At 37.9% G+C, this 26,975-nt stretch overlaps 1 protein-coding gene across 7 annotated transcripts in view; it reads left to right on the top strand.

Annotated features, from left to right (window-relative positions):
* Nucleotides 1-26,975, top strand: part of HDAC8 (histone deacetylase 8) — a 213,078-nt gene that overhangs the window by 119,084 nt on the left and 67,019 nt on the right. For 2 of the 7 annotated variants that reach the window (XM_044379337.3, XM_048213404.2), the window contains one exon: nt 11,345-17,878. The exons of the other annotated variants lie outside the window; for them this stretch is intronic. In XM_044379337.3, coding sequence (XP_044235272.1) covers nt 11,345-11,371 — 27 coding nt within the window. In that variant the 3' untranslated portion in view covers nt 11,372-17,878. Of the gene's footprint in view, nt 1-11,344; nt 17,879-26,975 lie in introns of those variants that run through there. 7 annotated transcript variants of the gene reach the window in all.

Raw genomic sequence — 26,975 nt, 5'->3', positions numbered from 1 at the left:
GTGCCTTTAACACTAAAGAGAGAATGATTCTCAACCTTGAACTCTATACCCAGCCAAACTACCAATCAGTTGCCAGGGTAGAATATAAACATTTTCAAACATGCAAGGTTAGGAATTTTGGAGTAAATGTCCAACAAAATGAGGGTAATAAATCTGGAAAAAAAGGAAGACATGTGATCCAGGAAACAGGATCTAATGCAGAAGAGAACAGCAGGAATTTCTCAAGGTGATAGTAAAGGGAAACTCCCAGATACCAGCTGTGCAGAAGGCCTAGACATCAAACAGTCCAGATTGGAGAGCTCCGAGGGAAACACTTTAAGGAGAAAATGGGATTTACAAATTGCCTGGTGTGGTTGACAGTACTGAGAGGAATATTACAGTTTTGTCAGAGTGTTGCATGAGTTAGGGATAAGTACATAGAAATGGATACACATTAATAATGAGTATATAGAAAGCTAAGCAACCTATCTAAGGTGAGGTAATTATTAATTCCAGAAAAGAATTTTCCAAGGAAGAAAAAGTAGTCATACTCTAGCACATGTCAGCTGTGACAGTATTCATTGTCACCATAATTTAAATATTGAATGTTAATTTAGCCAAGAATTCTGGGATAATTAAATAGGGAGTGTGAGACAAGGTGAAATGTGTATAGATGGATGTGGAAGACAGTAGTAGGACTGAATCCTAATCCTCCATAGAAGGGAACCAGTAGAGCATATCAAAAATTGAAAAATAATTAGCAACCTTCTTGTGTTATTTGAACATATAGAAAAGAATACTAGGAGAAGCTAAAAGAGTGAAAAGTGGCTGTTTCTGGGGAGTGGAAATTGGAAATGGGGAGGGATAAGGAAGAGAATTGCTGTTTGTCATCATAAGAGTTAGGTAATGTTTGACTTTATAAACTATGTGCATATTATTAAGCTACTACTTTGATCAAAATACAAATTAAAGTTCAGGGTCATATCTAAAAGTGCACCATGTAATCCTAATCCATATGCAATGCCCACTAGGATAAACTATTAAAGGAAAAAAGCAGCTCATGGTACAAATAAAAAGATACCTAGTTTTTTTAATCATAGGAAAGCTTTCTGGTATTTTTATTTGCCCCTGTCCCATTCCCACCCTGGTTGGGCAGCAGTCTTGAAAACAGTAGCCCATGTTCCTCATGTGGGACATGGTTTCAGAGGGAATAGAGCACACCTTATTTGAAAATTTTTGTGTAAATCTATTCTAATCTGTCAAGGATTACCTGAATGACAGACACCAGGCACTTATCTGTTGCCCCAACTTGGAACTCAGTCCAGAAAAGTGGCAGGCATTGCTTGAAAACATCTTAAGGTAGATGAACAACCCACAGATGCCTGAGGGAAAAGATTACAGTTGAGACACGCAGTAGACAACCTGAGGCCTGGAAGGAAAAGCCAAGGAGTGTTTCTTTGAAAATTAAGGCCATCAAAAGCACCTGTGTATGGAAAAATGCCCAGGGCAGCCAGCATGCTCAGGAAAAATCTGAGAGAACCTTAAAGACTGGAAGGGGTGTTTTGTTTGTTGGTCTATCTTTTTAAACTCCTAGAATTCGAGGAAATCTCTGCACTAGCAATTCAGTAGAAGCTTCAGGCACAAGATAGAATCAGTGAAGTTAAAGATAGGACGACTGAAATTATCCAGTTCAAGGTTCAGAAAGAAAAGAGAATAAAGAAAAGTGAACGGAGCCTAAGGGACCTGTGGGACACCATCAAGGGGAACAACATATAATCATGGGAATCCCAGAAGGAGAAGAAAGAAAGAAAGACTCAGAAAGAATATTTAAAAAAATAATGGCTGAAAACTGCCCAAATTTGATGAAAGACACATCTTTCATCTACACATTCAAGAATCTCAATGGACTCCAAGTAGGGTACTGCAAATAGATCTAGAACAAGACTTATTATAGTCAAAGTTGAAGAACAAAAACAAAAAGAGAATCTTAAAAGCAGCAAGAGAGAAGCAACTAGTCACATACAAGGGATCCTCAATAAGATTAAGAGCTGATTTCTCATTGGAGACCATGGAGGCAAGAAGACAGTTAGATGACATAATTAAAACACCAAAAGAAAAAAAAACTGTCAACCAAGAATTCTTTATTCAGCAAAACTCTCCTTCAAAATTGAGGAAGGAATTAAGACATCCTCAGATAAACAAAAGTTGAGGAAGTTCATTACCACTAGAGCTGCCCTAGAAGAAATGCTAAAGGATGTCCTTCAGATTGAAATGAAAGGACACTAGACAGTAACTTGAAGCTATATGAAGAAATAAAGATCTCTAATAAAGGGAACAACATGGGCAATTATAAAGGCTAGTATTATTATATTTTTGGTTTGTAAGTCCACTCTTTATTTCCTACATGATTTGAAAGACAAATGCATAAAAATACCTATAAATCTATATTATTGAGCATACAATATATAAAGATGTAAATTGTGACAATAACAACATAAGGAAGGGGACAGAACTGAGTAATAACAGTTTTTATATGCTATTGAAGTTAAGTTGGTATCTATTTAGAATGTAATAAATTTAGGATGTTAAATGTAATCTCAATGGTAATTACAAAATAAATGTGTTTTTAGAATGAAAGTGTGAAGATAATCAAAAAGGTTCACTACAAATAATCAATTAAATACGAAAAAACCAGTAATGGAGGACATGAGAGACAGAAAGGTATAAGAAAGAGGTATAAGATAAAGAAAATAACAAAATGGCAGAAATCCTTCCTTATCAGTAAACACGTTAAATGTAAATGGATTAAAGTCTCCAAAAAGCAGAGATTGCACAAAGTGAATTTGAAAAAGAAACATGGTCCAACTATATGCTATCTATGAGAAACTCACTTTAGATCCAAAGACACAAGTAGGCTGAAAGTGAAAGAATGGGGAAAATTTTTCGTACAAATATGGTAACCAAAAAAAGCTGAGGTGCCTATACTAATACCAGAAAAATAGAAGTTGAGTCAGAAGCTATTACATGAGACAAATATATGTTGATAAAAGGATCCATTCCTCAGGAAGATGTAACAATTACAAACCTATGTGCAGCATACAACAGAGCCCCAAAATACAGAGTGCAAACATTTACACAATTGAGAAGAGAAATAGTTATACTATAATAGTTGGAGACTTCCAATACACCAGTTTTGAAAATGAATGGAGCATCTAGACATAAGAGCAATAAGGAAATAGAGGACTTGAACAGCGTTGTAAACCAATTAGACCAAACAGATATATAGAGAGCAATTCCCCTCAACAACAGCAGAATGCACATTATTTTCAAGGGCACATGAAACATTCCCCGGGATAAACCATATGTTAGGACACAAAACAAGTTTTAATAAATTTAAGAAGATTGAAATTATACAGACTTCTTCTCCAACCACAATGGAATAAAGCTAAAACACAACAACAGAAGGAAAAGTAAAAATTTCAAAAATATGTGGCAATTAAGCAATGCAATCTTAAAACAACCAGTGGATCAAAGAAGAAAACACAATGCAAATTAGAAAATACTTTGTAATGAATGAAACTGAAAATGCAACATACCGAAACTTATGAGATGCAGCAAGAGATAATCAGAAGGAAATTTATACCTGTAAATGTCTACATTAAAAAGAAGAAAGACCTCAAATCAATAACCTACCTTTACACCTTGAGGAGCTAGAAAGAGATAACTAAATCTAAACGTAGCTGAAGGAAAGAAATAATAAAGATTAGAATAGAGATTAAAGGAAATAGAAAATAGAAAAAACAATACAATCAACAAAACCAAATATAGGTTCTTCGAAAACAGCAGCAAAATTGGCAAAACTTTTGCTAGACTGATAAAGAAAAAAAAGATAAGATGCAAATAGCTGAAATCAGAAATGGAAGTAGGGACTACCAACCTTATAAAGATTTAAAAAAAGATTATAAGAAAATACAATGAACAATTGTATGCTAACAAACTAGCCTAGATGACATGGACAAATTCTTAGAAAGAAACAAATGACCTACACTGACTCAAGAAGAAATAAAACATCTCAGGAAACCTGTAACAAGTAAAGAAATTAAATTAGTAATGAAAAACCTCCCAACAAAGAAAAGTACAGGACAAGATGGCTTTACTGGTGAATTCTATGAAATATTGGAAGAATTAACAGCAATCCTTCTCAGACTTTTTCAGATAATTGAATGCGATGGAATACTTCCCAACCCATTCTATGAGGCCAAATTTATATACGGGTTTAATACTATTCCTACCCAAATTCCAGCATGTTTTTTGAAGATACAGACAAGATTATTATGAAATTTATATGGAAAAACAAAGGAACTAGAATAACTAAAACAATTTTGCAAAAGAAGGATAAAGTAGGAGGAATCACTCTACCAGTTTAAAGACTTAATATTTACCTACGGTAATCAAGACTATGTGGTATTGGCAAAGGAATAGACACATCAAAAGAACAGAATAGAGATCCCAGAAATAGACCCACATAAATTCAGCCAACTGATTTTTTATTAAGTTCCAAAAGCAATTCAATGGAGGAAATACAGCCTTTTCAATAAATAGTGCTAGAGTAGTTAGACATCCATCAGCAAATCAGTAAATTTAGTTTAAGAAGAAGTAAAAATGTGTTGTACTGCATTTGGAGCTTTTCCATAGATCTGAAAGGTTTCAAATTTTTAAAAAATGGGAAGAGACATAAAATATACTGCAATTAAATTAATTTGCAGCAGAAGAATATGCCTGCCAGGTAACCACAATAGTCTTCGAAGTCTATTCTAAGGGCATTTCTTTCCCAGGATCAAGGGACCTAGTAAGTCAAAGGGTTACTTGATAAGCATGGATTCAGAATGAAGGAAGTGGAATAGTAAAGACAATGAATAGAGAGGAGTGTTTCATAATTGAGTCTACATCCTTGGGGACCACAATATGTCTGTCTGTCATATGTGATCCGCCCAGCTCCCTCTGCTTTCCAGCCACTGAACAGTGCATACACTTCTCTTTTCCATCCTTCTCCCTACTCTGCATAGTGAGCAATGGGGACTGCTGGACAAACAGTAACCTATCTTCACTATCTAATTCTTCTTTTTCAAATAACTCATACACCACCTTTTTGTAACATATTCTTTAAACAGTTTACAGTAAAGCTGATTAGATTGCAACTTTCTCTGAATACATTCTGATCCTGCAGATATGCCCTGATCACCTTCATTACACTTGGATATTTCACAGGTCTTCATCAGTAACACATCTACAACCATGTCTTTGTGTTATTTCACTCCAAGAGTCATTCTAAGCCAATCTCTCCCAATTTCTGGGCCGCCTTACTGCAGGCTACACTTTGACTACATTTATTTCTTTAGTTTGATTTATTTTGCCAAGGTCCCATCATAGACAGGTTCCCCCTCCCAGGGTATTGACAGTATTACTCCTTCTTTTGGTGTCTTTGTCATTGTTCCACAGCTGTATTTTTACAAGTAGTGTGAGCTAGAAAAGTTATAATAAATAAAATGATAAAATTAGATAATATATAAAAAAGCACTTTGGAGTGAAAAGCACTGAACAAATATAAGATTATTATTCCTATAATGTAATAGGTAAAGTCACTGGCTGCTTCAGGCCAGACCTCATAGAAGAGCAGCACTCGGGGATACTCTGGCCAGTCTGCTCTGTACCTTTGCCACCTCACATTGCACTCCTATTTTCAGTCCCACCCTGGGATGAGTCGTCTCTGGGTCATGAGAGAATGGGCAGCCAAAGCCTCAGAGACTGATTTATAAGGCAGACTTCAAGGTGGTCATTTATAATGAGCAATATATTAGGCAAGACATGGCTTTCATCATCTGCATAAGGTGCTCCTGGCTGGTGGGTCATTCCAGGCATGAAACCAGTTATAGACCAGAAAGCTGCTTGGTAAACACATAGTTAGAACCAAAGGGATTGTGTATTCTCCAGATTTTTTTTTTCGTCAAACCTATGTACCTGAGAAATTGCCCTCCTCCATACTAGGAACAGTTCTGTCTACAAAAGCAAAGAAGCCATTGTTCAGAAATAGCCCTCTCTGTGGTCATTCCTGGAAATGCAGATAGATTTTCCCTCCTCCACCCATCTCACTTTGCCAGTCATGTAAAGCATCTGTCTTTACAGCATTAGCTCAAAGCAATCATGTTACAGTTTCCCACATTACAGCTTATCTTAACATTAGTAACATTTTAGGGTGGTCATTTTTTGGCACCTCAGTGTCTCCATTTCCCAATATACAGTGGGTAACTGTGGCAGACGGGATCTGTTGGTCACCACTTCAAAATTTGCTCATCTAACAGTGCCACAAAGAAACTTATGTTTTACTTCGGAAGTTTATTCATCAATTTTTCCATCTCATAAATAGCCAAAGCACACTCTAGTGCCTTTGATAATATTACCAAAATCTAAACTATTGCTATAGTGCAAAATTGTGGGTGCTACCTGCAGGCAAGAAGAAATATCTACAGGTCTGTACCCAGCACCAATTGTTTGAGAACCAGAAATCTAGGCTGCTAAAGTTCAAAGGGAGGTGAAAAAACTGAAGCTTAGAAAAGGTAAATAATTTACTAAAATAGTATATATGGAAGTGTCTAGCATAGGGCCTGACACATGGTAGGTTCTCAGTAATAGTTTATAAAAAGAAATGAGCAAATTGTCCAAGATGTCACAAATAGTGAGTAGCGGGGCCAAAACTCCTGCACCTAGTTGTTTATCCTCTAACACAGTGCCTCAAAGTCATCTTTAAAAATATTTTGCTTTTCACTGGTGCAGCCACTCTGGAAAACAGTATGGAGATCCCTCAAAAAGTTAAAAATAGACCTATGCTGTCCAGCAATTGCACTACTAGGTATTTATCCAAAGGATACAAACATAGTGATTCAAAGGGGCACATGCATCCTAATGTTTATAGAAGCAATGTTCACAACAGCCAAAATATGGAAAGAGCCCAGATGTCCATTGACAGATGAATGGATAAAGAAGATGTGAGATAGATAGATAGATAGATAGATAGATAGATAGATAGATAGATATACACATATATTCCATATATATATAATGAAATGTTACTCAGCCATCAAAAAGAATGAGATCTTGCCATTTACAACAACATGGATGTAACAAGAGTGTATTACACTAAGTGAAATAAGTCAGAGAAAGACAAATACCATATGATTTTACTCATATGTGGAATTTAAGAAACAAAACAGATGAACATGGGGGAAGGGAAGGAAGAATAAAATAAGATGAAAACAGAGAGGGAGACAAACCATGAGAGAATCTTAACTATGGGAAAGAAACTGAGGGTTGCTAGTGCAGAGGGGGTGGGGGGATGGGGTAACTGAGTGATGGTCATTAAGGAGGGCACGTGATGTGATGAGCACTGGGTGTTGTATGCAACTGATGAATCACTAAATTCTACCTCTGGAAACTAATAATACAGTATATGTTAATTTAAAATTTTTTTAATTTAAAAATATATTTTGCTTTTCATCCTACTTTTAAGAAGTACTTTGTAAGGAAGAGCAGAAGATAGTGTCTGTGCTCTTGTTGCACTGTGGACTGGAACTTGCTGACTTCATTGTCATAGTAACTCTTTAAATCCTTCTCTGAGCCCCTTCTTATGAGCCTTCAGAGCCCTTTGATTAAATTATTTTATCATCATTTGCACTTCACTTCCTCTCTCATATTTCTGGTTTCTTGAATATAAATTATTGAAGTATACATTTACTCATCTTTCTATCCCCAACACTGTGTGCCCAGCATAGAGCCTGGCACATAGTAAGTGCTCAATAAATTTCTGGTGAATTGAACTGAATTCCACTGTCCCCAGCTTCTGTGATTCTCCATGATTTGGCACCTGAGCCCTCTGTTTCCTGTCTCCAATTCTTTTAAGAGTTTATAGTACAAGCTGGGTGAAACTAGATATGCTATTCTCAAAATCCAATGGAACTCTTTTCAAAATTTCTTTTCCTCCCTTTTTCTTCACTACGTCATTTTTGGTGAACTCTGCTTCCATCACCCTTTTCATTCATTCATTTATTCATTCACTTACAAGTGTTCATTGACCTATCACTTTGTGCTGGACACTGGAGATACAATAGTAAAGTGGAAGAGTCCTACCTTTTAGAATTTGTAATCTCCTGGGAGATCAGTTGTACACAAATAATAATTACAGATTGTGATAAGTGCTAAGAAGAAAATAAACAAATGATATGGAGATCAGAGTTGACCTCTCTGAGGGGATCAAATCTAGGTCTAAAGTACCAAAGATATAAAGAACCCTGCCAGACAAAGAGCTGCATTCCAGAGAAGAGGTCATGTGACTGAGGTGTATTGAGTGAGGGGCCAACAAGGCGGGATGAGGTCAGAGAGGCAGGCAGGAGCCACAGGAATCTTGTTGTCCTTGGTAAGGAGTGTGATCTGACTCTAAGTGCCATGAGAGCCAAAGAGTTTTAAGCAGAGGAGTAACATAATCTAAATTGACATTTTTAAAAGATGACGCTAACTATTGTATGAAAACCAAATAGTGTGGAACAAGACAGTGTGCAGGGAGAGCACTGTGAAGACTGATACAGTGGGCCAGGTGAGAACTGCTGGGGCCTGGACTAAGGGAGGTGGTAGTGAAGATGGAAAGAGTGATCTAAGAGATGTATCTGAGGTAGAATTGACAGGATTTGCTGATAATTTAAATAGAAACCTCTTTGTTTTACTGGTTAGGAAGATAAGGTACATACAGAAAAGCCAAACTGTTAGGGAATAATTTTTGTACTGTAACAACACTGATTATCTAACACCTGGTCTCACGTTCGTTCTCTGCATTCACTCTACTTTTCGTCATCTTCAGCAATTCTCTGTACCTTTGTGTCTTCTCTCATATGGAATCATTCGCCAAATCCATCCCCCTCCTTTTCTATATCTCCCTAAACTTCTTGCCTATGCTTGCCATGCCCAGTCTGCTCTGGGTTAATGAGACTGCCTTCTGGCTGGCCTTGCTTCCTCCTTCCAGCTTTGCAGTGCAGGTCATTTTTCATGGCTTCACTTCAACTGTGTCTCTAATAACTCTCCAACAACTCCCTACTCATTCAAATGAAAACCCAGGCTTTGGGCAGTGACCTCACAGCACTTCCCCACCTAGCGCCACCCAACCCTTCCTTTTTGCTTTTGTTTCCCACAATGACCAAGCCCACACCTTCAATTTTAGCCTCTTTGTAGATACCCCTGAGCTTTTAGGCCAGCTACTTTGTATATGAAATTCTGTCCCCTTTTCTGTTCTTTCTTCTTGACTAGCACAGTCAGATGTTTTTCCTGAATTATTTCAATCATTCAAGCTTTATTTCACCAAATAATAATTGAGTACCTCCTTTGGGCTAGACACTACTGGGGATGGAAAAAATCAGTAGGATATGAACCTTGCCCTTAAAGAGCTTACAGTCTGATGGGGGAGACAGATCTGTAATCAAATAATCACACTGCATTGCATTAAGTGGTGCAGGGGCTGGAAATGCAGAATGCTGGAGGTATACATAGGGAGTAGTAACAAAATGTATTGAGGGAAACAAGAAAGCCTTCATGGAGGAAGTGGCATTTGAATTTACTAGAAGAGTTTATAAGTATTTTTTCAGTGGATGAAAAGGAGTGAAGGCATTCCTGGAAAAAGAAACCTGTTGTTATGTGATGATGATAATAATAGCTAGCATGTATTGGTTTTTCAGGCACGTGTACACTTATGACAGGCCAGAATATGCTTGAATTACAATGAGAATTTCAGTATGGCTGGAGTATAGCGTATGGAGAGAAGCACATTGAAAAATGAGACTAGGGAGAGAGGTTGGGAGAAGATTCTATAAGTAGTAGGAGCCCGTAGAGAACATTAAAAGAGGGAGTGACATGATCACTTTGGCACTGTGGTAGCTGCAGTGAAGCTGGTAGACAGGTTATAGAACTGTGGAAGTGATTGCAGTCGTCCCATGAGAGATGAGAGTTTGAACCAAGGTAAAAGCAGAGGGAACAAAGAAGAGGACATATCTAAAGTAAAACTGACAATGTTGGGAATCTAGTTTGACATAATAGGGTGGGAGAAAGCAGAATCAGGAGATGATTCCAAGACTTCTAGTGGGATAGCATTAACTGAGACAGGGAACAAAAGAGGAGGGAAAGGATTTAGGGCGGACAATCATGAGTTTATTTTAGAGCAATCTGAGTTTGAGTCTCTAATATACAACTAGAAAAGTCCAGGAAACTAGTGGATATAAAAAGTGCAGTGCTCAGAACCAAGTCAGCTTGCCACTCAGAGCATCTAGAAACTTATTCATTTTCTAATAGCTGTATCCTTTCCTGTGTATTCTGAGACTTACGCTAATTGTACAGTTGTCTACCCAAAAACTCTGGGGTCATCCTCAATGTCAAGCTTAAGTCCTACAATGCCGCACAAGATCTGGCCTGTATAAGTTCTGTGATCTCATTTCCTGCTACTCTGTTTTCCACCACACTGGCCTACTTGCTGTTCTTGGAAGGCACCAGGCAAACTCCCACTTCAGTATTTTGCACTGGATGTTCCCTCTGCTTAGAATACTTTTCCCCCTGATGTCCACATGACGAACTCCCTCACTTCTTCAAGTCTTTGCTCAGTTGCCACTTTCTCAATGAGACATACCCTGACAACCATATTTAATACTGCAGCTGCTCATCCCCTCTCCCTGGCCACTCACAATCACCCTGTTACTATTTCTATTTCACCTGTGGCAATAATCATCTGCCAACATACTGTGTAACTTACTTATTTATTATGTTTATTATTCATCAATTCTGTTCCTCCTCTAGAATTTTAGCTTCTTGAGGATGGGAATTTTTCTTTCTTATTCATTAACATATGTCATGCACCTAAACCAGTGCTTGCATCATGATAAGTGCTCAGTATATATTTATATTTATTGAGTAAATGAACGAGAGTATAGATTCTTATATCATTCTCCCCTTAAAATTTCTGTTTGCCATGGGCCTCGTACCCTTAGAGCCAAGTAGAAATATAGGAAGGGGAAATGAGGAGATGTAATAATGATAACTTAGTGCCATCAGGCAGCCACATGTTTCTGGTATATTAAAACAAAGCCTTTCTAAACTGGTCCCTTTCATAGTTTGTTTCAGTCTCTTATCACAACCTTAACAAATTATCACAAACCTAATGATTTAAAGCAACACAAATTTATTCTTCTACAGTCCAGGAGGTTAGAAGTCTAAAATGGGTCACAGGACTACATTCCTTCTGGAGGTTCTAGGGAATAATCTGTTTCCTTGCCTTTTCCAGCTCCTGGAGACCTCCTTCATTCCTTGACTTGTGTCTCCTCACTCCATCTTCAAAGTGCATCACTCCAACCTCTGTTTCTGTCACCACATCACCTCTCTGACTGTGTCTTTTCTGCTTTCTTATTTCCCTTATGAGGACACTTGTGCTTACATTGAACTCACCCATATAATCCAGGATAATCTCCCCATCTCAAGATACTTAAATGAATCATGTGTACAAGGTAGCATATTCACACGTTCTAGAGATTAGGACTTGGACATCGTTGAGAGCATACAGACTAAAAACACAGATTGCCAAGACTTTGTTCTAGGATATCTAACCTAGCTCTGAAGATCTACATATACCCTGGGGGCATATGTAGATCAAAATATTCTAAAGCAGCACTATTCAATAAAACTTTCTCTGATGATAGAAATGTCCTATATCTGGCAACCTCTAGCCACATGTGGTTACTGAGCCCTTGAAATGTGGCTAGTGAAACTGAGGAACTGAATTTTTATTTTATTTCAGTTGATTTAAACTTAATAGTTATATGTGGCTAGTGATTTGACAGCACAGGTCTAGAGCTAGAGGGAAGGAAGAGCCAGTACGGAAAATTTTTTTGTCTAAGTATCAGCCTTGGGTGGAATTTAAAATAAAAACATACCTTCCTGAGATTTTGTGGCACCTGAGTTTGGAGCCTAAATATGTATCATGTGACTAGTCCAAAAAGCCACAAGCCAAGAATTGTAATTTAAAGTGGACATAAGTCTGTGATACCTCAAGCACCAGGAAAAATCAAATGGAAATCTTCCATGGGAGAAAGCAGCCTTGCTCCCAAGCTTCATGGAAATCCCCCCAGAGAGTTCTGACAAGCAGCACTTCACCATCGAGTCACAATTTACACAAGAAAACCAACTACCAGTGGGGTGAAATCAACAGGGGGAAAAAAAAAACAACCAGACTCACAAAGATTTTAGATATTGAAATTATATACAGAATATAAAATACATATGTTAAACACATTTAAAGAAATAAAAGAGTACAGAGCAAAGAGCAAGAGACAAAAAAATAACCAGCTAGATTTGAAAAAAAAAAAAGTATAATACCTAGAAATGAAAAATATAATTGACCTTAGAAACCTCAGTGAAGGTTTACACATCACTTGAAGAGAAATTAGGAAACTGAAAAATAGATCTGAAAAAAATCACAGAATATAGCACAGAAATACAAAGAGATGAAAAATATGAGTGATGAAGAAATACAGAAAGTAGAGCAAGAAGATCCAACATAAATCTCTTTAGAATTCTAAGAAGAAATAATAGAGAGAGGAAGAAATGCTCAGATAAATCATAGCTGAAAAATTTCCAGAATTTTCAAAAAGCAACAATCTGTAGATTCAGGAAGCCTAAGAAATTCCAGACAGGATAAATAAAAAGAAATGAATATTTACATGCCTCAGAATTGAACTGCAGAACACCAGAGACAACGATAAAAGTCTTAAAACAAGCTGGAAGGAAAAGACCAATCATGTACAGAAGAACAACAATTAGACTAATAGCAACAGTGGAAACCAGGTTAGAATATAATGTTGAAAATGCTTAGAGAAAATAATTTTTATCTTAGAGTTATATATTCTGTGAAACTATCTTTGGAGGATAAAGGCAACATGAAAACATTTTAATATTAAAAACTTTTGAAAGACATTGTCACCATTTGTTACTAAATAAGGAGAATTATCCAAAAAGGAAGTTCTGAGATATAAGAAGGAATGTTAAATAGAAAGAAAAAGTTAAACATGTGGGTAATATTAATAATTTATAATTTGTGGGATTAAAAGAAGACAAAAAACACAGATTTAAAAGGCTTCACAATAGCAAATCATGTTGTTGTTGAAAATGAGAATCAAAGCATTCTAAGTGTGCCCTTGCAAAGAGGGCAAAATATCTTAACTCTAGATTTTTTTGAATTAAAGTAAACATGTTTGAATTTCAAGAGTAGCCACTAAAAAAATAGAAAAAGAATGAGTATCTTTCAAACCAACAGAAGAAAAATGGACTGGGGGGGGGGAGTCAGTTAATTCAAAAGGGGGGGAAAAACACAGCAAAAGTGGAACCCATGGCACAGAATAAGGCAATATAAATAAATTTAAATATATAGTCCTTCCCTAAAAGACACTTTTGGAAATTTAAAAACACATTTTTATACAACCCTTTGGGTCAAAGAAGAAATCTTAATGGAAATTAGAAAGTATTTAGAAATGAGCTTTTACATTGCACCTAAAGTAGTGTTTAGAGGGATGTTTATAGCTGTGTTGGATAAAAGAAGAAAGATTGAAAGTTAATGAGCTTTTAACCTTCAACTTAAGAAGTTAGATAATGAACAATAGAATAAATCCAAAGAAAGACACAAAAGAAAAATGTATTAAGATAGAAAACAATGTAGAAAAGATCACCAAAACCAAGAATTAGTTATTTTAAAAGAAAAATAAATTGACAAACTTGAGGAATATTGATCAAGAAAAAAAGAGAAAGAAATAAGGTCCACTTAAACATTGTTAGGAAAGGGTGACATTCCTACAGATGTTGTAGATTAAAATTTTAGTAAGAGAATACTTTGAACCACTTCATGTCAAAATTTTAAAAGTGTAGACCAAATGAACAAATAACTAGAAAAAGGTAAGTACCAAAACTGATTCAAAAAGAAATAGAAAACATGAGTAGTTATATAAGCATTAAATAAATTCAGTCAGTAATTAAAATATTCCCAGAAGGAGAACCACTAAGTCTAGATGGTTTTGTCAAATATTCAGAAAAGAATTAATTCCAATATTATGAAAATTGTTCCAAAGAGTAGGGAAAAAGGAACATTTCCAAGCTCATTCTGTGAGACTAATATAACCTTAATACCAAAACCACACAGGGGTAGTATTGGGAGTGTGCCTGACTTGTTGGATGAAGAGCAAGAACAGCGTGTCTGGATTTGAGTGAATGAGAGGAAGAATAGTAGATGATGAGGTCAGAGATTTAACAAGGAGCCAGAAATGTAAGGCCATGTAGATTACCGTAAGAACTCTAGTTTTTACTCTGCTAGTCCCTGGTTGAACAGGGGGCAAAAAAATATAAACTCCCTGCACTATGAAAACAGCCTCCAAATCACAAAGATCCAATGATTAAGGTTAAAAATCTTAGTAGTTTAGGAGGCTTACACACAACCTTGACAATAAGTGGCTTGTGCCAACCCAGGGTAGTCAGGCTAAAAGATAAAAACAAGGGAGAAAGGGGTGCCTGGGTAGCTCACTTGGTTAGGCATCTGCCTTTGGCTCAGGTCATGGTCCCAGGCTCCTGGGATCAAGTCCCGCATCGGGCTCCCTGCTCAGTGGGGAGCCTGCTTCTCCCTCTCCGTCTGCCTGCTGCTCCCCCTGCTTGTGCTCGTTCTCTCTCTCTCTCTCTCTGACAAATGAATAGATAAAATCTTAAAAAAAAAAAACAACAAGGGAGAAAATCTGAGCAGAAACATCAGAAGCTTCACACTTCAGGGAGGATAAACTTCACAAAGTTCATTCAAGTTATTAAACAAATAACCAAGCAATTAACAAACATCACCTCTGGGATGAGGTGGGGAATCAGTATTCTAGAATTCCTACCATATATTATCTCAAATGTCCAGGTTTCAGCAAAAAATTACAAGACATGCAAAAAAAAAAAAAAAAACAGGGAAGCGTGACCCATACACAGAGGGGGAAAAAAAAGAGAAGCAGTGAAAACAATCTTTGAAGAGGCTTAGACAGTAAACTTAGCGGACAAAGATTTCAAAGCAGTTCTTATAAGTATGTTCAAAGCACTAAACATAACCATGCTTAAAGAAGTAAAGGGTGGTATGATGCGAATGTTTCAACAAATATAGATTATCAACAAAGAGATGGAAATTATAAAAAAGAACTAAAAGGATATTCCGTAACTGAACAGTACAATAACAAATGAAAATTTGCTAGAAGGCAGCTACAGTAGATTTGAGTTGGCAGAAGAAAGAATCAGTGAACTTGAAGATATATCAATAGAAATTATGCAATCTGAAGAATAGAGAAAAAATGAAGAAAGATGAACAGAGCCTCAAAGAAATGTAGGATATAGCTGAGTGCATCAACATATGCATAATGGTAGTACTGGAAAGAGAGGAGAGTGCAAAAAGGACAGAAAAAGATATTCAAAGAAATAATTGCTGAAAACCTCTCAAATTTAATGAAAAACATCAATCTATACCCCCAAGAAACTCAAATAATTCTCAGTAAAGACAAAGAGATCGTACCCAGAACCATCACAGTAAAACGCTGAAAGACAAAGAGAAAATCGTGAAAACAGGAATAGAAAAAAAGACTCGTTATGTGCACGGGAACCCCAATAAGATTAATAACTGACTTCCTATGAGAAACAATGGAGGCAAGAAGGCGGTAGGATGGTATAGTCAAACCATTGAAAGTTTTTCAAAAAAAACACCAAGAATTATATATTGAGCAATAATGAAAGTGAAATAAAGACATTCCCAAATAAGAAAAAAAAAACCCTGAGAGAATTCACTGCTAGCATACCTTTCTTAAAAGAAATACTAAATAAAGTTTCTTGTGGCTAAAAGCAACTGATGTCAGACAGTAATGTGAATCCATACGAAAAACAAAGAAATCTGTTGAAAGTAATTATGTGAATAATTAGAAAAGACCATATAATTGCATATTTATTCCTCTTTCCTCTCTTGATTGATTTAAAAAGCAATTGCATAAAAGTGTTGGAACTGTAATATACAGAAATACAATATATTTGGCAATAACAGCATAAAGGAGAGGGATGGGAACAAAGTTGATTGGAATAAGAAAATGACACTAGATAGTAACTCAAATCCACAGGAAGAAATGAAAAGGACCAGAAAAGCAAATAAGAATATTAATAAACACTTAAAATATGTATTTGTTTTCCTTTCTTTTCTCATCAGCCTTTTTAAAGAGAAAATTACACAAAGTAATAATTACAGCAATGGATTGTTGGATTTGTAACATATACAGACATATATGTATGTATAATGATAATATTAAAAAGAGGGGGAGGCAATGAAGCTATTTAAAATGTCTGTATTTCACTGGAACTAAGTCAATATAAATCTAAAGTAGACTCTAATATGATATACATATATGCCCTAGAGAAACCACTAAGAAAATAACTCAGAAATAAAGAATTTAAAAATCATGAAAGGAATCAAAATGTTAAGAAAATATTCACCCAATACAAAGGAAGATAACAAAAACCAAAAAAACATGACATATAGAAAACAAAAGCAAAATGGCAATGTAAATTCAGACACATCAATAATACTAAATGTGAGTAAATTAAACATTCAGCCAAAAGACAAATATTGTCTGACTGGATTAAAAATAGACAAGATCCAACAATATGCTGTCTACAGGAGGCATGGTTTCCATTCAAAGATACAAAAAGGTTGAAAGTAAAAAAAGGAAAATGATACACCATACAAACAATAACCATTTAAAAGCTGGAGTGGTGAAACTAACATCAAAAAATAGACTTTATAACAAAAAAAAATTACTGGAAATGAAGAGGGACATTTCATAATGATAAAAGAGTCAATCTGTCAGGAAGATACAATTATAAAAATACATCACCTAACAACAAAGCCCCAAAATGCATGAAGCAATACTTGACAGAACGGACAGAGTGCAAGGGAGAAATAGACAAACAATAATGATTTGAGAATTTCGTACTCACTTTCAATAATGGATAGAACAACTAGGCAAAAGATCAAGGGAATAAAATACTTGAACAACACTAAACTAGACTTGACATTCATCTAAGAATACTCCACTGAGGGGCGCCTGGGTGGCACAGCGGTTAAGCGTCTGCCTTCGGCTCAGGGCGTGATCCTGGCGTTATGGGATCGAGCCCCACATCAGGCTCCTCTGCTGTGAGCCTGCTGCTTCCTCTCCCACTTCCCCTGCTTGTGTTCCCTCTCTCACTGGCTGTCTCTATCTCTGTCGAATAAATAAATAAAATCTTAAAAAAAAAAAAAAGAATACTCCACTGAAAAATAGCAGAATACACACTCTTCTCGTGTGTACATGAATTAGTCTCTAGAATAGACCATAGGCTAGGTCATAAAGCATAGAAAGAGTGAAATCATACAAAGTATGTTTTCGGACCACAATGGGATGAAAGTAGAAATCAATAACAAAAGGAAATTTGAAAATTCACAAATATGTGGAAATTTAACAGTACTAACATTAAGAAACCTCAATAACCAATGGGTCAAAGAAGAAATCACAAGGGAAATCAGAAAATACTTTGAGAGGCACCTGGGTGGCAAAGTTAGGCATCTGCCTTTGGCTCAGGTCATGATCCCAGAGTCCTGAGATTGAGCCCCGTGTTGGGCTCCCTGCTCAGCAGGGGAGTCTGCTTCTCCCTCTCCCTCTGCCCCTCGCCCTGCTTGTGCTCTCTCTCTCTTGCTCGCTCTCTCTCAAATAAATAAATAAAAGCTTAAAAAAAAAGAAAATACTTTGAGATGAGTGAAAATGAAGGAATGACATACCAGAACTTCCAGGATGCAGCCAAAACAGTGCTCAGAGGGAAATTTGTGGCTAAAAACCCCTATGTTAAAAAGAAAGATCTCAAATCAACAACCTAACCTTTCACCTTATGAAACCCCAAAAAGAAAAGAAAAGTAAACCCAAAGCAAACAGAAGGAAGGATATTTAAAAGAATGGGGGGGGGTGCCTGGGTGGCTCAGTCGGTTAAGTGTCTCCCTTTGGCTCAGGTCATGATCCCAGGGTCCTGGGATCGAGCCCTGCATCAGGCTCCTTGCTCAGTAATGAGCCTAATTCTCCCTCTCCCTCTGCCTGCCACTCCCCCTGCTTGTGCCTGTGCTCTCTCTCTCTCTCTCTCTCTCTCTGTTAAATAAATAAATAAATAAATAAATAAATAAATAAATAAAATCTTTAAAAGAAAAAAGACTAGAGAGGGAGTAAATGAAATAGAGAATAGGAAAAAAATAGAGAAAATAAATGAAACTGGAAGTTATTCTTTGAAAATACCAACAAAATTGACAAACCTTTAAGTAGATGGACCAGGGGAAAAAGAGACAAGTTCAAATTACTAAAATCAGAAATGAAAGTCAAGGCATTACTACCAATTTTACAGAAATAAAAAGGATCATATTACAATTCAATAGCAAAAAAAAACCAATTTGATTAAAAAATGGGCAGAGAACCTGAATAGAGATTTTTTTCCAGATAATACATAGACATGGCCAACAAGTACCCCCCTAAAAAAAAGTGCTCAACATCACTAATCATCAGGGAAATGCAAATCAAAACCACAATGAAATACCACCTCATGTCTGTTAGGATGTCTTATCAAAAAGACAAGAAATGACAAGTGTTGGAGAGAATGTGAAGAATAGGAAACCTTTTTGCACTCTTGGTGGAAATGGAAGTTGGTGCAGAAAACAGCACAGACGTTCATTAGAATAAAAATAGAACTACCATTTGATCAGCAATTCATGGGTATTCTTCTGGGTATTTATCCAAAGAAAATTAATACACTAATTTGAATATATGTATCACATGTTCTTTATCCATTCATCCATCAGTGGACACTTAGGTTGTTCTCTCTCTCTCTCTCTCTCTCTCTCTCTCTCTCTTTCTCTCACACACACACACACGGGAATACTATTCAGCCATTAAAAAGAATGAAATCTTGCCATTTGCAACAATATGGATAGACCTGGAGAGCATTATGCTAAGTGAAATAAGTCAGAGAGAGGAAGACAAATACCATATAATCTCACTTTGCATGGAATCTTTTTTAAAAAGCTCAGAGAACAGATTGGTGGTTGCCAAAGGAGGAGGGGTGTGGGCAAAATGGGTGAAGGAGATCAAAAGGTGCAAATTTCCAATTTTAAAATAAATAAGTCATGGAGATGTAATTTGCAGCACAGTGACTATAGTTAATAATACTGTGTTACATATGTTAAAGTTCCTAAGACAGTAGATCTTAAAAGTCCTCATCACAAGAAAAAAATTTTGTAACTATGTGAAAAAAGGATTATAAGAGGAATACTCTGAATAATTGTATGCCAACAAATCACATAACCTACATGAAATGGGGAAATTCCTAGAAAGGCACAGACAACCAAAACTGAAGACTCAAGAAGAAATAGAAACTCTGCACAGGTCTTTAACAATTAAACAGATTGAATTAATGATCAAAACCCTCCCACCAAAGAAAGGTGCAAGATCACATGGCTTCACTGGTAATTTCTACCAAATGTTTAAAGAAAAATCAAAAGCAATCCTTTCAAACTCTTCCAAAAAATAGAAAAGAACACTCCTAACAAATTTATGAGATGATTATTTCAGATTTCAAAACTTAAAACAAAGCTAAAGTAATCAAAACAGTGTGGTACTGACATGAGGATAGAGATAGATCAAGACAACTCAGTACAGGAAAAAAAATAGTCTTTTCAGAAATCACAGAAATGGTGTTGAGACAACAAGCAAAAGAATGAAGTTGGACCTTTACCTCCCATCACATATAAAAATTAACTCAAAATGTATCAAAGAACTAAACGTAAGAGCCAAAACTATAAAACTCTCGGAAGAAAACATTGGTGTAAATCTTCACGACCTTGTATTAGGCAATACAACACCAAAAACATAAGCAACAAAAGAAAAAATAGATAAATTGGACTTCATCAAAGTTAAAATTCTTCTCTGCTACAAATGATATCTTCAAGTATATGGGAGGACAACTCCTAGAATGGGAGAAAATATTTGCCAAATCATATATCTGACATAGGACTTGTATCTAAAATATGTAAAATACAAAAACCCTTACAACTCAATAATAAAAGACAAATGATTCAATTTAAAAATAGGCAAAGGATCTGGATAAGAAGTAGATACAAAAAAAGACATACAAATGACCAACAGGGACATGAAAAGATTTTCAACAACATTAATCCTTATAGAAGTGCAAATCCAAACCACAAGATACCACTTCATACCTACTAGGATGTCTACAGTAAAAATGACAGATAATAATGAGCAGTAACAAAGATGTGGAGAAATGGAAGCCACATACACCTCCAGTGGGAATGTAAGATGGTGCAGCTGCTTTGGAAAACAGGCTGGTAGTTCTTCTAAAGATTAAACGTAGAGTTACCTTATGACTCAGCAATTCCATTCCTAGGTATATACCCAATGAAAACATATGCCCACACAAAAAAATTGTAAACAAATGTTCATAGCAGCATTATTCGTATTAGCCAAAAAGTAGAAATAGCCTAAATGTCCGTTAACTGATCAATGCATAAGTAAGGTGTGGTATATCCATACAACGGAACATTATTTGGCAATAAAGAGGAATGAAGTACCTGAAGTAAAGACCATATATTATACGATTCCATGTGAAATGTTCAGAATAGATAAACCTATAAAGACAAAAAGTACATTAGTGGTTGCCTAGGGCAAAATGAGGTGAGGGGATAAAGAGTGACTGCTAATGAATACTAGTTTCTTTTAGGGGGAACAAAAATACAAAATTAGTAGCAACGGTCACATAACGCTGTGAATATACCAAAAGACATTGACTTGTACACTGAAAGAGTGAATCTTTTGGTATGTAGATTATATCTCAATAAAGCTGGTTTTTTAGAAGATATTTATTTATTTATTTATTTAAGAGAGAGAGAGAGAGAGACAGAGATAGTGAGAGAGAGCACAAGAGGGGAGGAAAGGGAGAAGCAGGCTCCCCGCTGAGCAGCGAGCCAGATGCAGGGGCTCTATCTCAGGACCCCAGGATCACAACCTGAGCTGAAGACGTTTAACCGACTGAGCCACCCAGGCACCCCTCAATAAAGCTGTTTTTTGAAAAGATAATGGTGGCTTGAACTAGAGTGGTATCAGTGTAGATTATGAGACGTGAAATGAATCTCTGTATATTTTGAAGGTAGAGTGAGGAGGATTCTCTGACGTACCATGAGTGGTATGAGAGGAAGCAAGGACTCAAAGATTTTGCTCTGAGCAACTGGAATGGTGGGAGTGAGCAACCGAGGTAGAGAAGACTGTGGGAGGCACAGTTTCAGGTAATTAGAGTTCAGTTCGGCCATGTTGAATTGCAGTAGGTCAAAGAAATATATATATATCTCATTTGTGTATGTGTGTGTGTACCAGTCATCTGCGTGTGTATAGCATATACAATGATTAATCCAGACAGTGAGTTGAACTAGCATTGCAAAATTGGGTGTTAACATATAGATAGAATATAAAACCATGAGAATGGATGGGATCACCAAGGGAGTGTGGATAGCTAGAAAAGAGAAGAGGTTTGAGGGCTGGCCCCAGGGACAGTCCATAATTGAAGTGTTGGGGAAATGAGAAAGAATAAGAAGACTGAGAGAGAATAACCAGTGAGGTAAGAAGAGAATCAAAAGTGTGTGCCGTCCTGGAAGCAAAGTAAAGAAAGTGTTTTAAAGAGAAGGTAGTGATCAACTGTGTCATATACTGCTGACAAACCAAGGGAGATGAGGACTGAGATTTGACCATTGGATTTAGCAACCGAGCAGTCATGGGTCACCTTGCCAAGAGCAGTTTTGATGGAGCTAAGTGGAAAAGTCTGATTGGAGTACATTTCAGAGAGAATGTAGAAAGATAAGTCTCATTTCTATACACCAACAACAAGAACCAAGAATGCCATTTTAAAAAGATACTGTAGCGATAAAAATAGAAGTTATCTATGAAGAAAATCTAATAAGAGATGTGCCAGAGATCCTTTATGGAGGAAGTTATAAAACTGTTGAAATACAGAGCTGTGTCCTGTTCACAGGTAGGGCTACTCAGTATTGTAAAGATATCCTTTCTCCCTGAATCAACCATAGTCAGTGTTACTCCAGGGTTTTTCGTGGAATTTGACAAGCCAGTTCTAAAATTTATATCGGAGTGCAAAGACAAAGCCAAGGCATTCTTGAAGAGCAGCAAAGTAGAAAAACTTATCCTGTTGGATATTAAGATTCCGAATACAGCTATAGTACTTAAAAGAGTGTAATATAGGACAGAGGTTTGACAAATAGGCTAAGAGACCAGGATAGAAAACTCAAAAATAGACCTATACCTATTTGGAAATTTGATGTATGACAGGTAGCATTGCAGATCAGTGGGGGAAAGGATTAACTCTTTAATAACTGATGTTGGGGAAAATGGTTATCCACAAGGAAATAATAAAATTAGATTCCCACCTCACATCAGACACGAAAATCAATTCTGAGTGCATGAAATACTTCAAACTTTTAGAAGAAAATATACCTTGGGGGTTCTCAACTGACAGTTCATCCAGTAAGGAACATTTGAAAACGTCTGGGAGGGTTCAGGCTTGTTATGATGAGGGAAACGATGCTAACGGCATTCGGTCCCCAGGGTCCAGGGAGGCTAAGTGTCCTGCAGTGTGAGAGGCAGCCCCACACAAAGGAGAATTGTCCTGCCCCGTATGCCCGTCACCTCCCCACTCACAGAGAAACACTGATATAGAAAATTTTCTCTGTGATCTTGGGATCAGAGAGAATTTCTGTAAAGCAATGTAAAAAGCACCAACCCTAAAGGAAAAGAATAATAAATGTAATGACACTAAACTGAAGTGACTCCATTTGCCAAAAATCGTAAGGTGAAAAGACAAGTCACAAAGTAGAAGAACATACTTAGCACTCATATAACTGGCGATGTATTAATATTTGAAATATGCAAACTTTATGTACCGATACACAGAAAAGAAAATCCAGGGAAAAAGTGGCAAAACGATATGAACAAGCCTTTCACGGAAGAGGAAATCGTTCCGAAAAGATGCGCAGTTCATTAGTACTCGAGGAGATGCAAACGAAAACCACAACGAATGACCCGAAGAAACCCAAAACAAAATTCCATTTTAACCCAGATTGGAAAAAATAACATAAATCAAACAATACTTAGTGTTAGGGAGGATGTGGAGCACTTTGTGATAATGCGGAACACTCACACTTCTAGCGGGAGTGTATGCTGGGCAACGACTTTGGAAAACAATTTACATCAGCTAACAAATTTGAACATGGGTCTACTTTACAACTCCTTGATTCCACCCCTAGAAACAGGCCTTGGAGAAACTTGGGCGAGTGTGTTGTCAAGAAAGTTTCTAGCAACACTGTTGAGCATAGCAAATAAAGAAGTAAATAAATAACTAGGAACAACAGCTGTCCATCAACAGCAGTGTGTCTCTGTTGTGGTAGGACCTACACAACGGAGTACTAGGCAGCAACGAAAATGAGTGAACCACTGCGGCACATCACAATGTGCAAGGTTCTCAGACACCGTTTTGAATAAAAGCAACATCGCAGAAAAGTTGAGTACAATACCAACGTTTACCGTTCAAGCAGAATTAAAGAGTACATTGTTTAGAGCTACTTGTATACCTAGGAAGACTACAGAGAAATGCAAGGGGGTGACTTTTAAAAGGTCGTGGTAGTGGGGACGTCCGGGAGCAGAGTAGGTAGGGTGGTGGGCCAGAGAGGAGCCTGCCGGGAGCTGCAACGGGACTTGGTAATATTCTGTTCAGGTGGCTGGGGGGCGCCCAGGGTTTATTATTATGCTTCATAACTTATGTATTAAGTATTTTTCATGTGGAAGTTGCATACAGATATGATTTACATATATTAAGCAGTCTGTGAAATTGCATTGTTTCTTTCAACGAAGAATGGAGGAGAATCCTCTCCTGAAACTTTCAGGCTGGGACCGGTAAAAGAGCGAGAGACTCTCTTGTAAGCAGCCACCATCTGGTCACAGCAGCGGTGTTGCCTTTGTTTCTCGCCAGTCTTAGGCTGCGGGCTATGGAGCCAAAGGCAGGCTGCAAACGGTGTATGGCCTTGCCTCCATTAGGTCAGGAATGTAGGAAGAAGCGCTCCTTCTCTTATGATCAAAGGTGTGCTTAGCCACCGAGCTGCCAACATTGTCACGAGATAGCATTGGAAATAGCCAGGAGAAAAACACAGACTTTGCCACTGTGGCTACGTTTGGGGGTCTCTGAAGGTGGGCTGGTGGGAGGGCGGACGGAAAACGCTGGGCTAGTGAAAGAGAGACCATTGCTTTCTAATGGCATCCTCACTAGCTCATGTGACCCTGGGCGATTCACTTCCCTGCCTCAGGCTCACATTCCTCCCCAGTCCCCTTCAGGGTTTAACTAGAATGCACTTTAAAGTCGCTGCCAGTCTAAACACTCAAAGATTGCGATTGATAAGTCCACTTGAGGGGAAAATGGTTTGCCTATCTACACTCCTAGTCGCCAGGTTGGCGAATAATTAAGCTCCTCTCTACTGATCAGAGTTGTCGAAAGTCTTGCTGAATTGGCTCTCTTCGTGGTGTGGAAAAACCAACCAATGTGCATCTACAAATGGCCATTCTGGAGTAAGAAACTCCCATTTACACAGTTAACCTTGAGAATATAAATAGAAGTAGAAGCAAACTGTCCCCATGCCTGCGTAGCCCAGCCTCCCTCCTCCAGACTACCTCTGATTACAGAGCGTTTTATCTCTTTCTACGTAAGCCTCCCTTAGGCATCCTCCCTCATGTGCCTGTTCGGAGGGAAAAAAATGTCTCTGTCAAGTTTCCCCCACATAACCTCCCTTACCTCTACATCTCTTTCTGCGCTGAACAGCCACTATCTCTACCGAGAGAGACTTGCATAAGCAAAATGAGCTTTGTCATTTGGGGAATGGACCAAGGGTTAAATTAAAGAGACAGCTGTCTATACAACTGGCTAGAAGGAGCGGAGGGGCCGCGGCATTTGTGGCAGCTGCTTGTCACTCGTCCTCCTTCCCGCTGTTTGTCTCCCTTCCACCCCTCTGGCCAGGGGTGCCAAGCTGCAAACCTCTCTGAGCTCCTGGGAAGTTTCAAGTAGTGCGCCGGGGCTCGGGTAACCAAACTTCCTCTGTCAGAACTTCCTTTGGCCAAAAGATGTTTAAGTCTCAAGTTGGGAACTGGAAAGGAAGTGTAAAATGTACAAGCCACTTTTTCCTCACTTGCAGACCATCACCCTCTCCTTCTTCGAAATCTTCCAGGCTTGTTTAAGCAATATTTTGCTCTTAGTGCTTTTTCTCTCCCTTGAACTATAGTTTTGTTTTGTTTTGTTTTGTTTTGTTTTGTTTTGTTTTGTTTTGTTTTGTTTTTCTTAGCAGCGCTTTTGAGGAACGGCTTTTCTAAAGGAAAGAGAGACTATGTGTTACTCTGGGTGAGTCACTGTTGTTTAGTGGATGCTGGTGAGAATCTCAAAGATTAACAAAGATTGCCAAGGGCGGCTGCAGTCCAGTCCCCAAGTGCTCCCATGATTTGCCCCCCTTCCCTGTTTAGGGTGAAAATAATCAGGGACAAGAAGAGGAGGGGATTTATGTGAATAAATAAGATACTGTCTTCCAGCCAAAGCAACATTCAGATTCTCAGCTGGCAGAGGAATTCTTGAGCCTGATCCGCAGTGGAAGCATGAGCAAACTGCTAAATGGAATGCAAAGAGAACCCTGAGCTTAATCTCCGTTCCAGTCAGTCTACAGAGGAGTCTCAGAGCAGTACTATTCCTGGAAGGTGAAGTGCTTACCCACACACTGCCCCACCCCCAGCGTGAGAAATCCAGGGCCTCCATGACTGTGCCAGGACCCTGGCTCTTATTTCTGCAGTCCAGTTGCTTTGGTGAAATAGGAGTGTTCAGTGCCTAGCCATGAAAGAACCACTCTGAAAGCAGTTTATAAACTGTAAAGTACTGGGGGGGGGGCGGGGGTCAGGTGGCCCTGTCACTCACTCATTTTTGTTGTATACTGCACTCCTTCAGTTGTCTTTTCTCATTATCCGACAAAAACCACAGAATGTTGTGGTGAGAGGTAGGCCCTGCATGTCATCCGTCATGCACAAGTCCCAAAAAATAGAAGCAGAAATCAGCCATAATTTTGGATTTCCCGGTCTATGCATGGAGAGCTCTTGCCAGTCAGCAACCTCACAGACATGTCACAAAATGGTCAAGACATGACCCTAAGAAAGCTTTGGGGGGAGGGATGGCTGGAAAGCCTTTCTGAAGGACAGACTCTCAATTTCCACATGCTGTTATGACTTCGGCATTGGAGTAGAAGCCCTGGTGTTTAGACAGCCTTTGGTTCAGATGTTGAATATCTAATGACTCCGTATGAGTCTGCTCTGTAGCGAGGTGAAGGCAGTTGTGCCATGGTCCCTGCATACGGCGCTGGGCTCTGCCCACAGTAACTGGACAGCAAGATCAAAGAGCCAAACCCCATCCACTGTGCATCCTTGGGCCGTAGTAAAGGACATCCACCTCTGGCTAGCACCTCACCCGGGCTCTACTTTTCATGAACAAAAAACCTTGAAATTCATGATAAATTAAATTAAAAAACAAGAACTTCGTCTTCCCATGCACCCATCTGCCCATTGTTTATTTTGAGCTTGTACTTAATAGCAGTTTCCAGAACAGAGTAATCCCTACGTAGCGACAAAGATGGCTCTAATACCAGAGCATAGCAGGGAGGAACTTTGCACTCCTTCCCTCCCCAGCCTCCTTTTCCCAGAGCCCATCCA

The sequence above is a fragment of the Ursus arctos genome, chromosome X (genome assembly GCF_023065955.2).
Source record: "Ursus arctos isolate Adak ecotype North America chromosome X, UrsArc2.0, whole genome shotgun sequence".
NCBI classification, from domain to species: domain Eukaryota; kingdom Metazoa; phylum Chordata; class Mammalia; order Carnivora; family Ursidae; genus Ursus; species Ursus arctos.
This window is presented reverse-complemented; position numbering and strand designations above follow the sequence as displayed.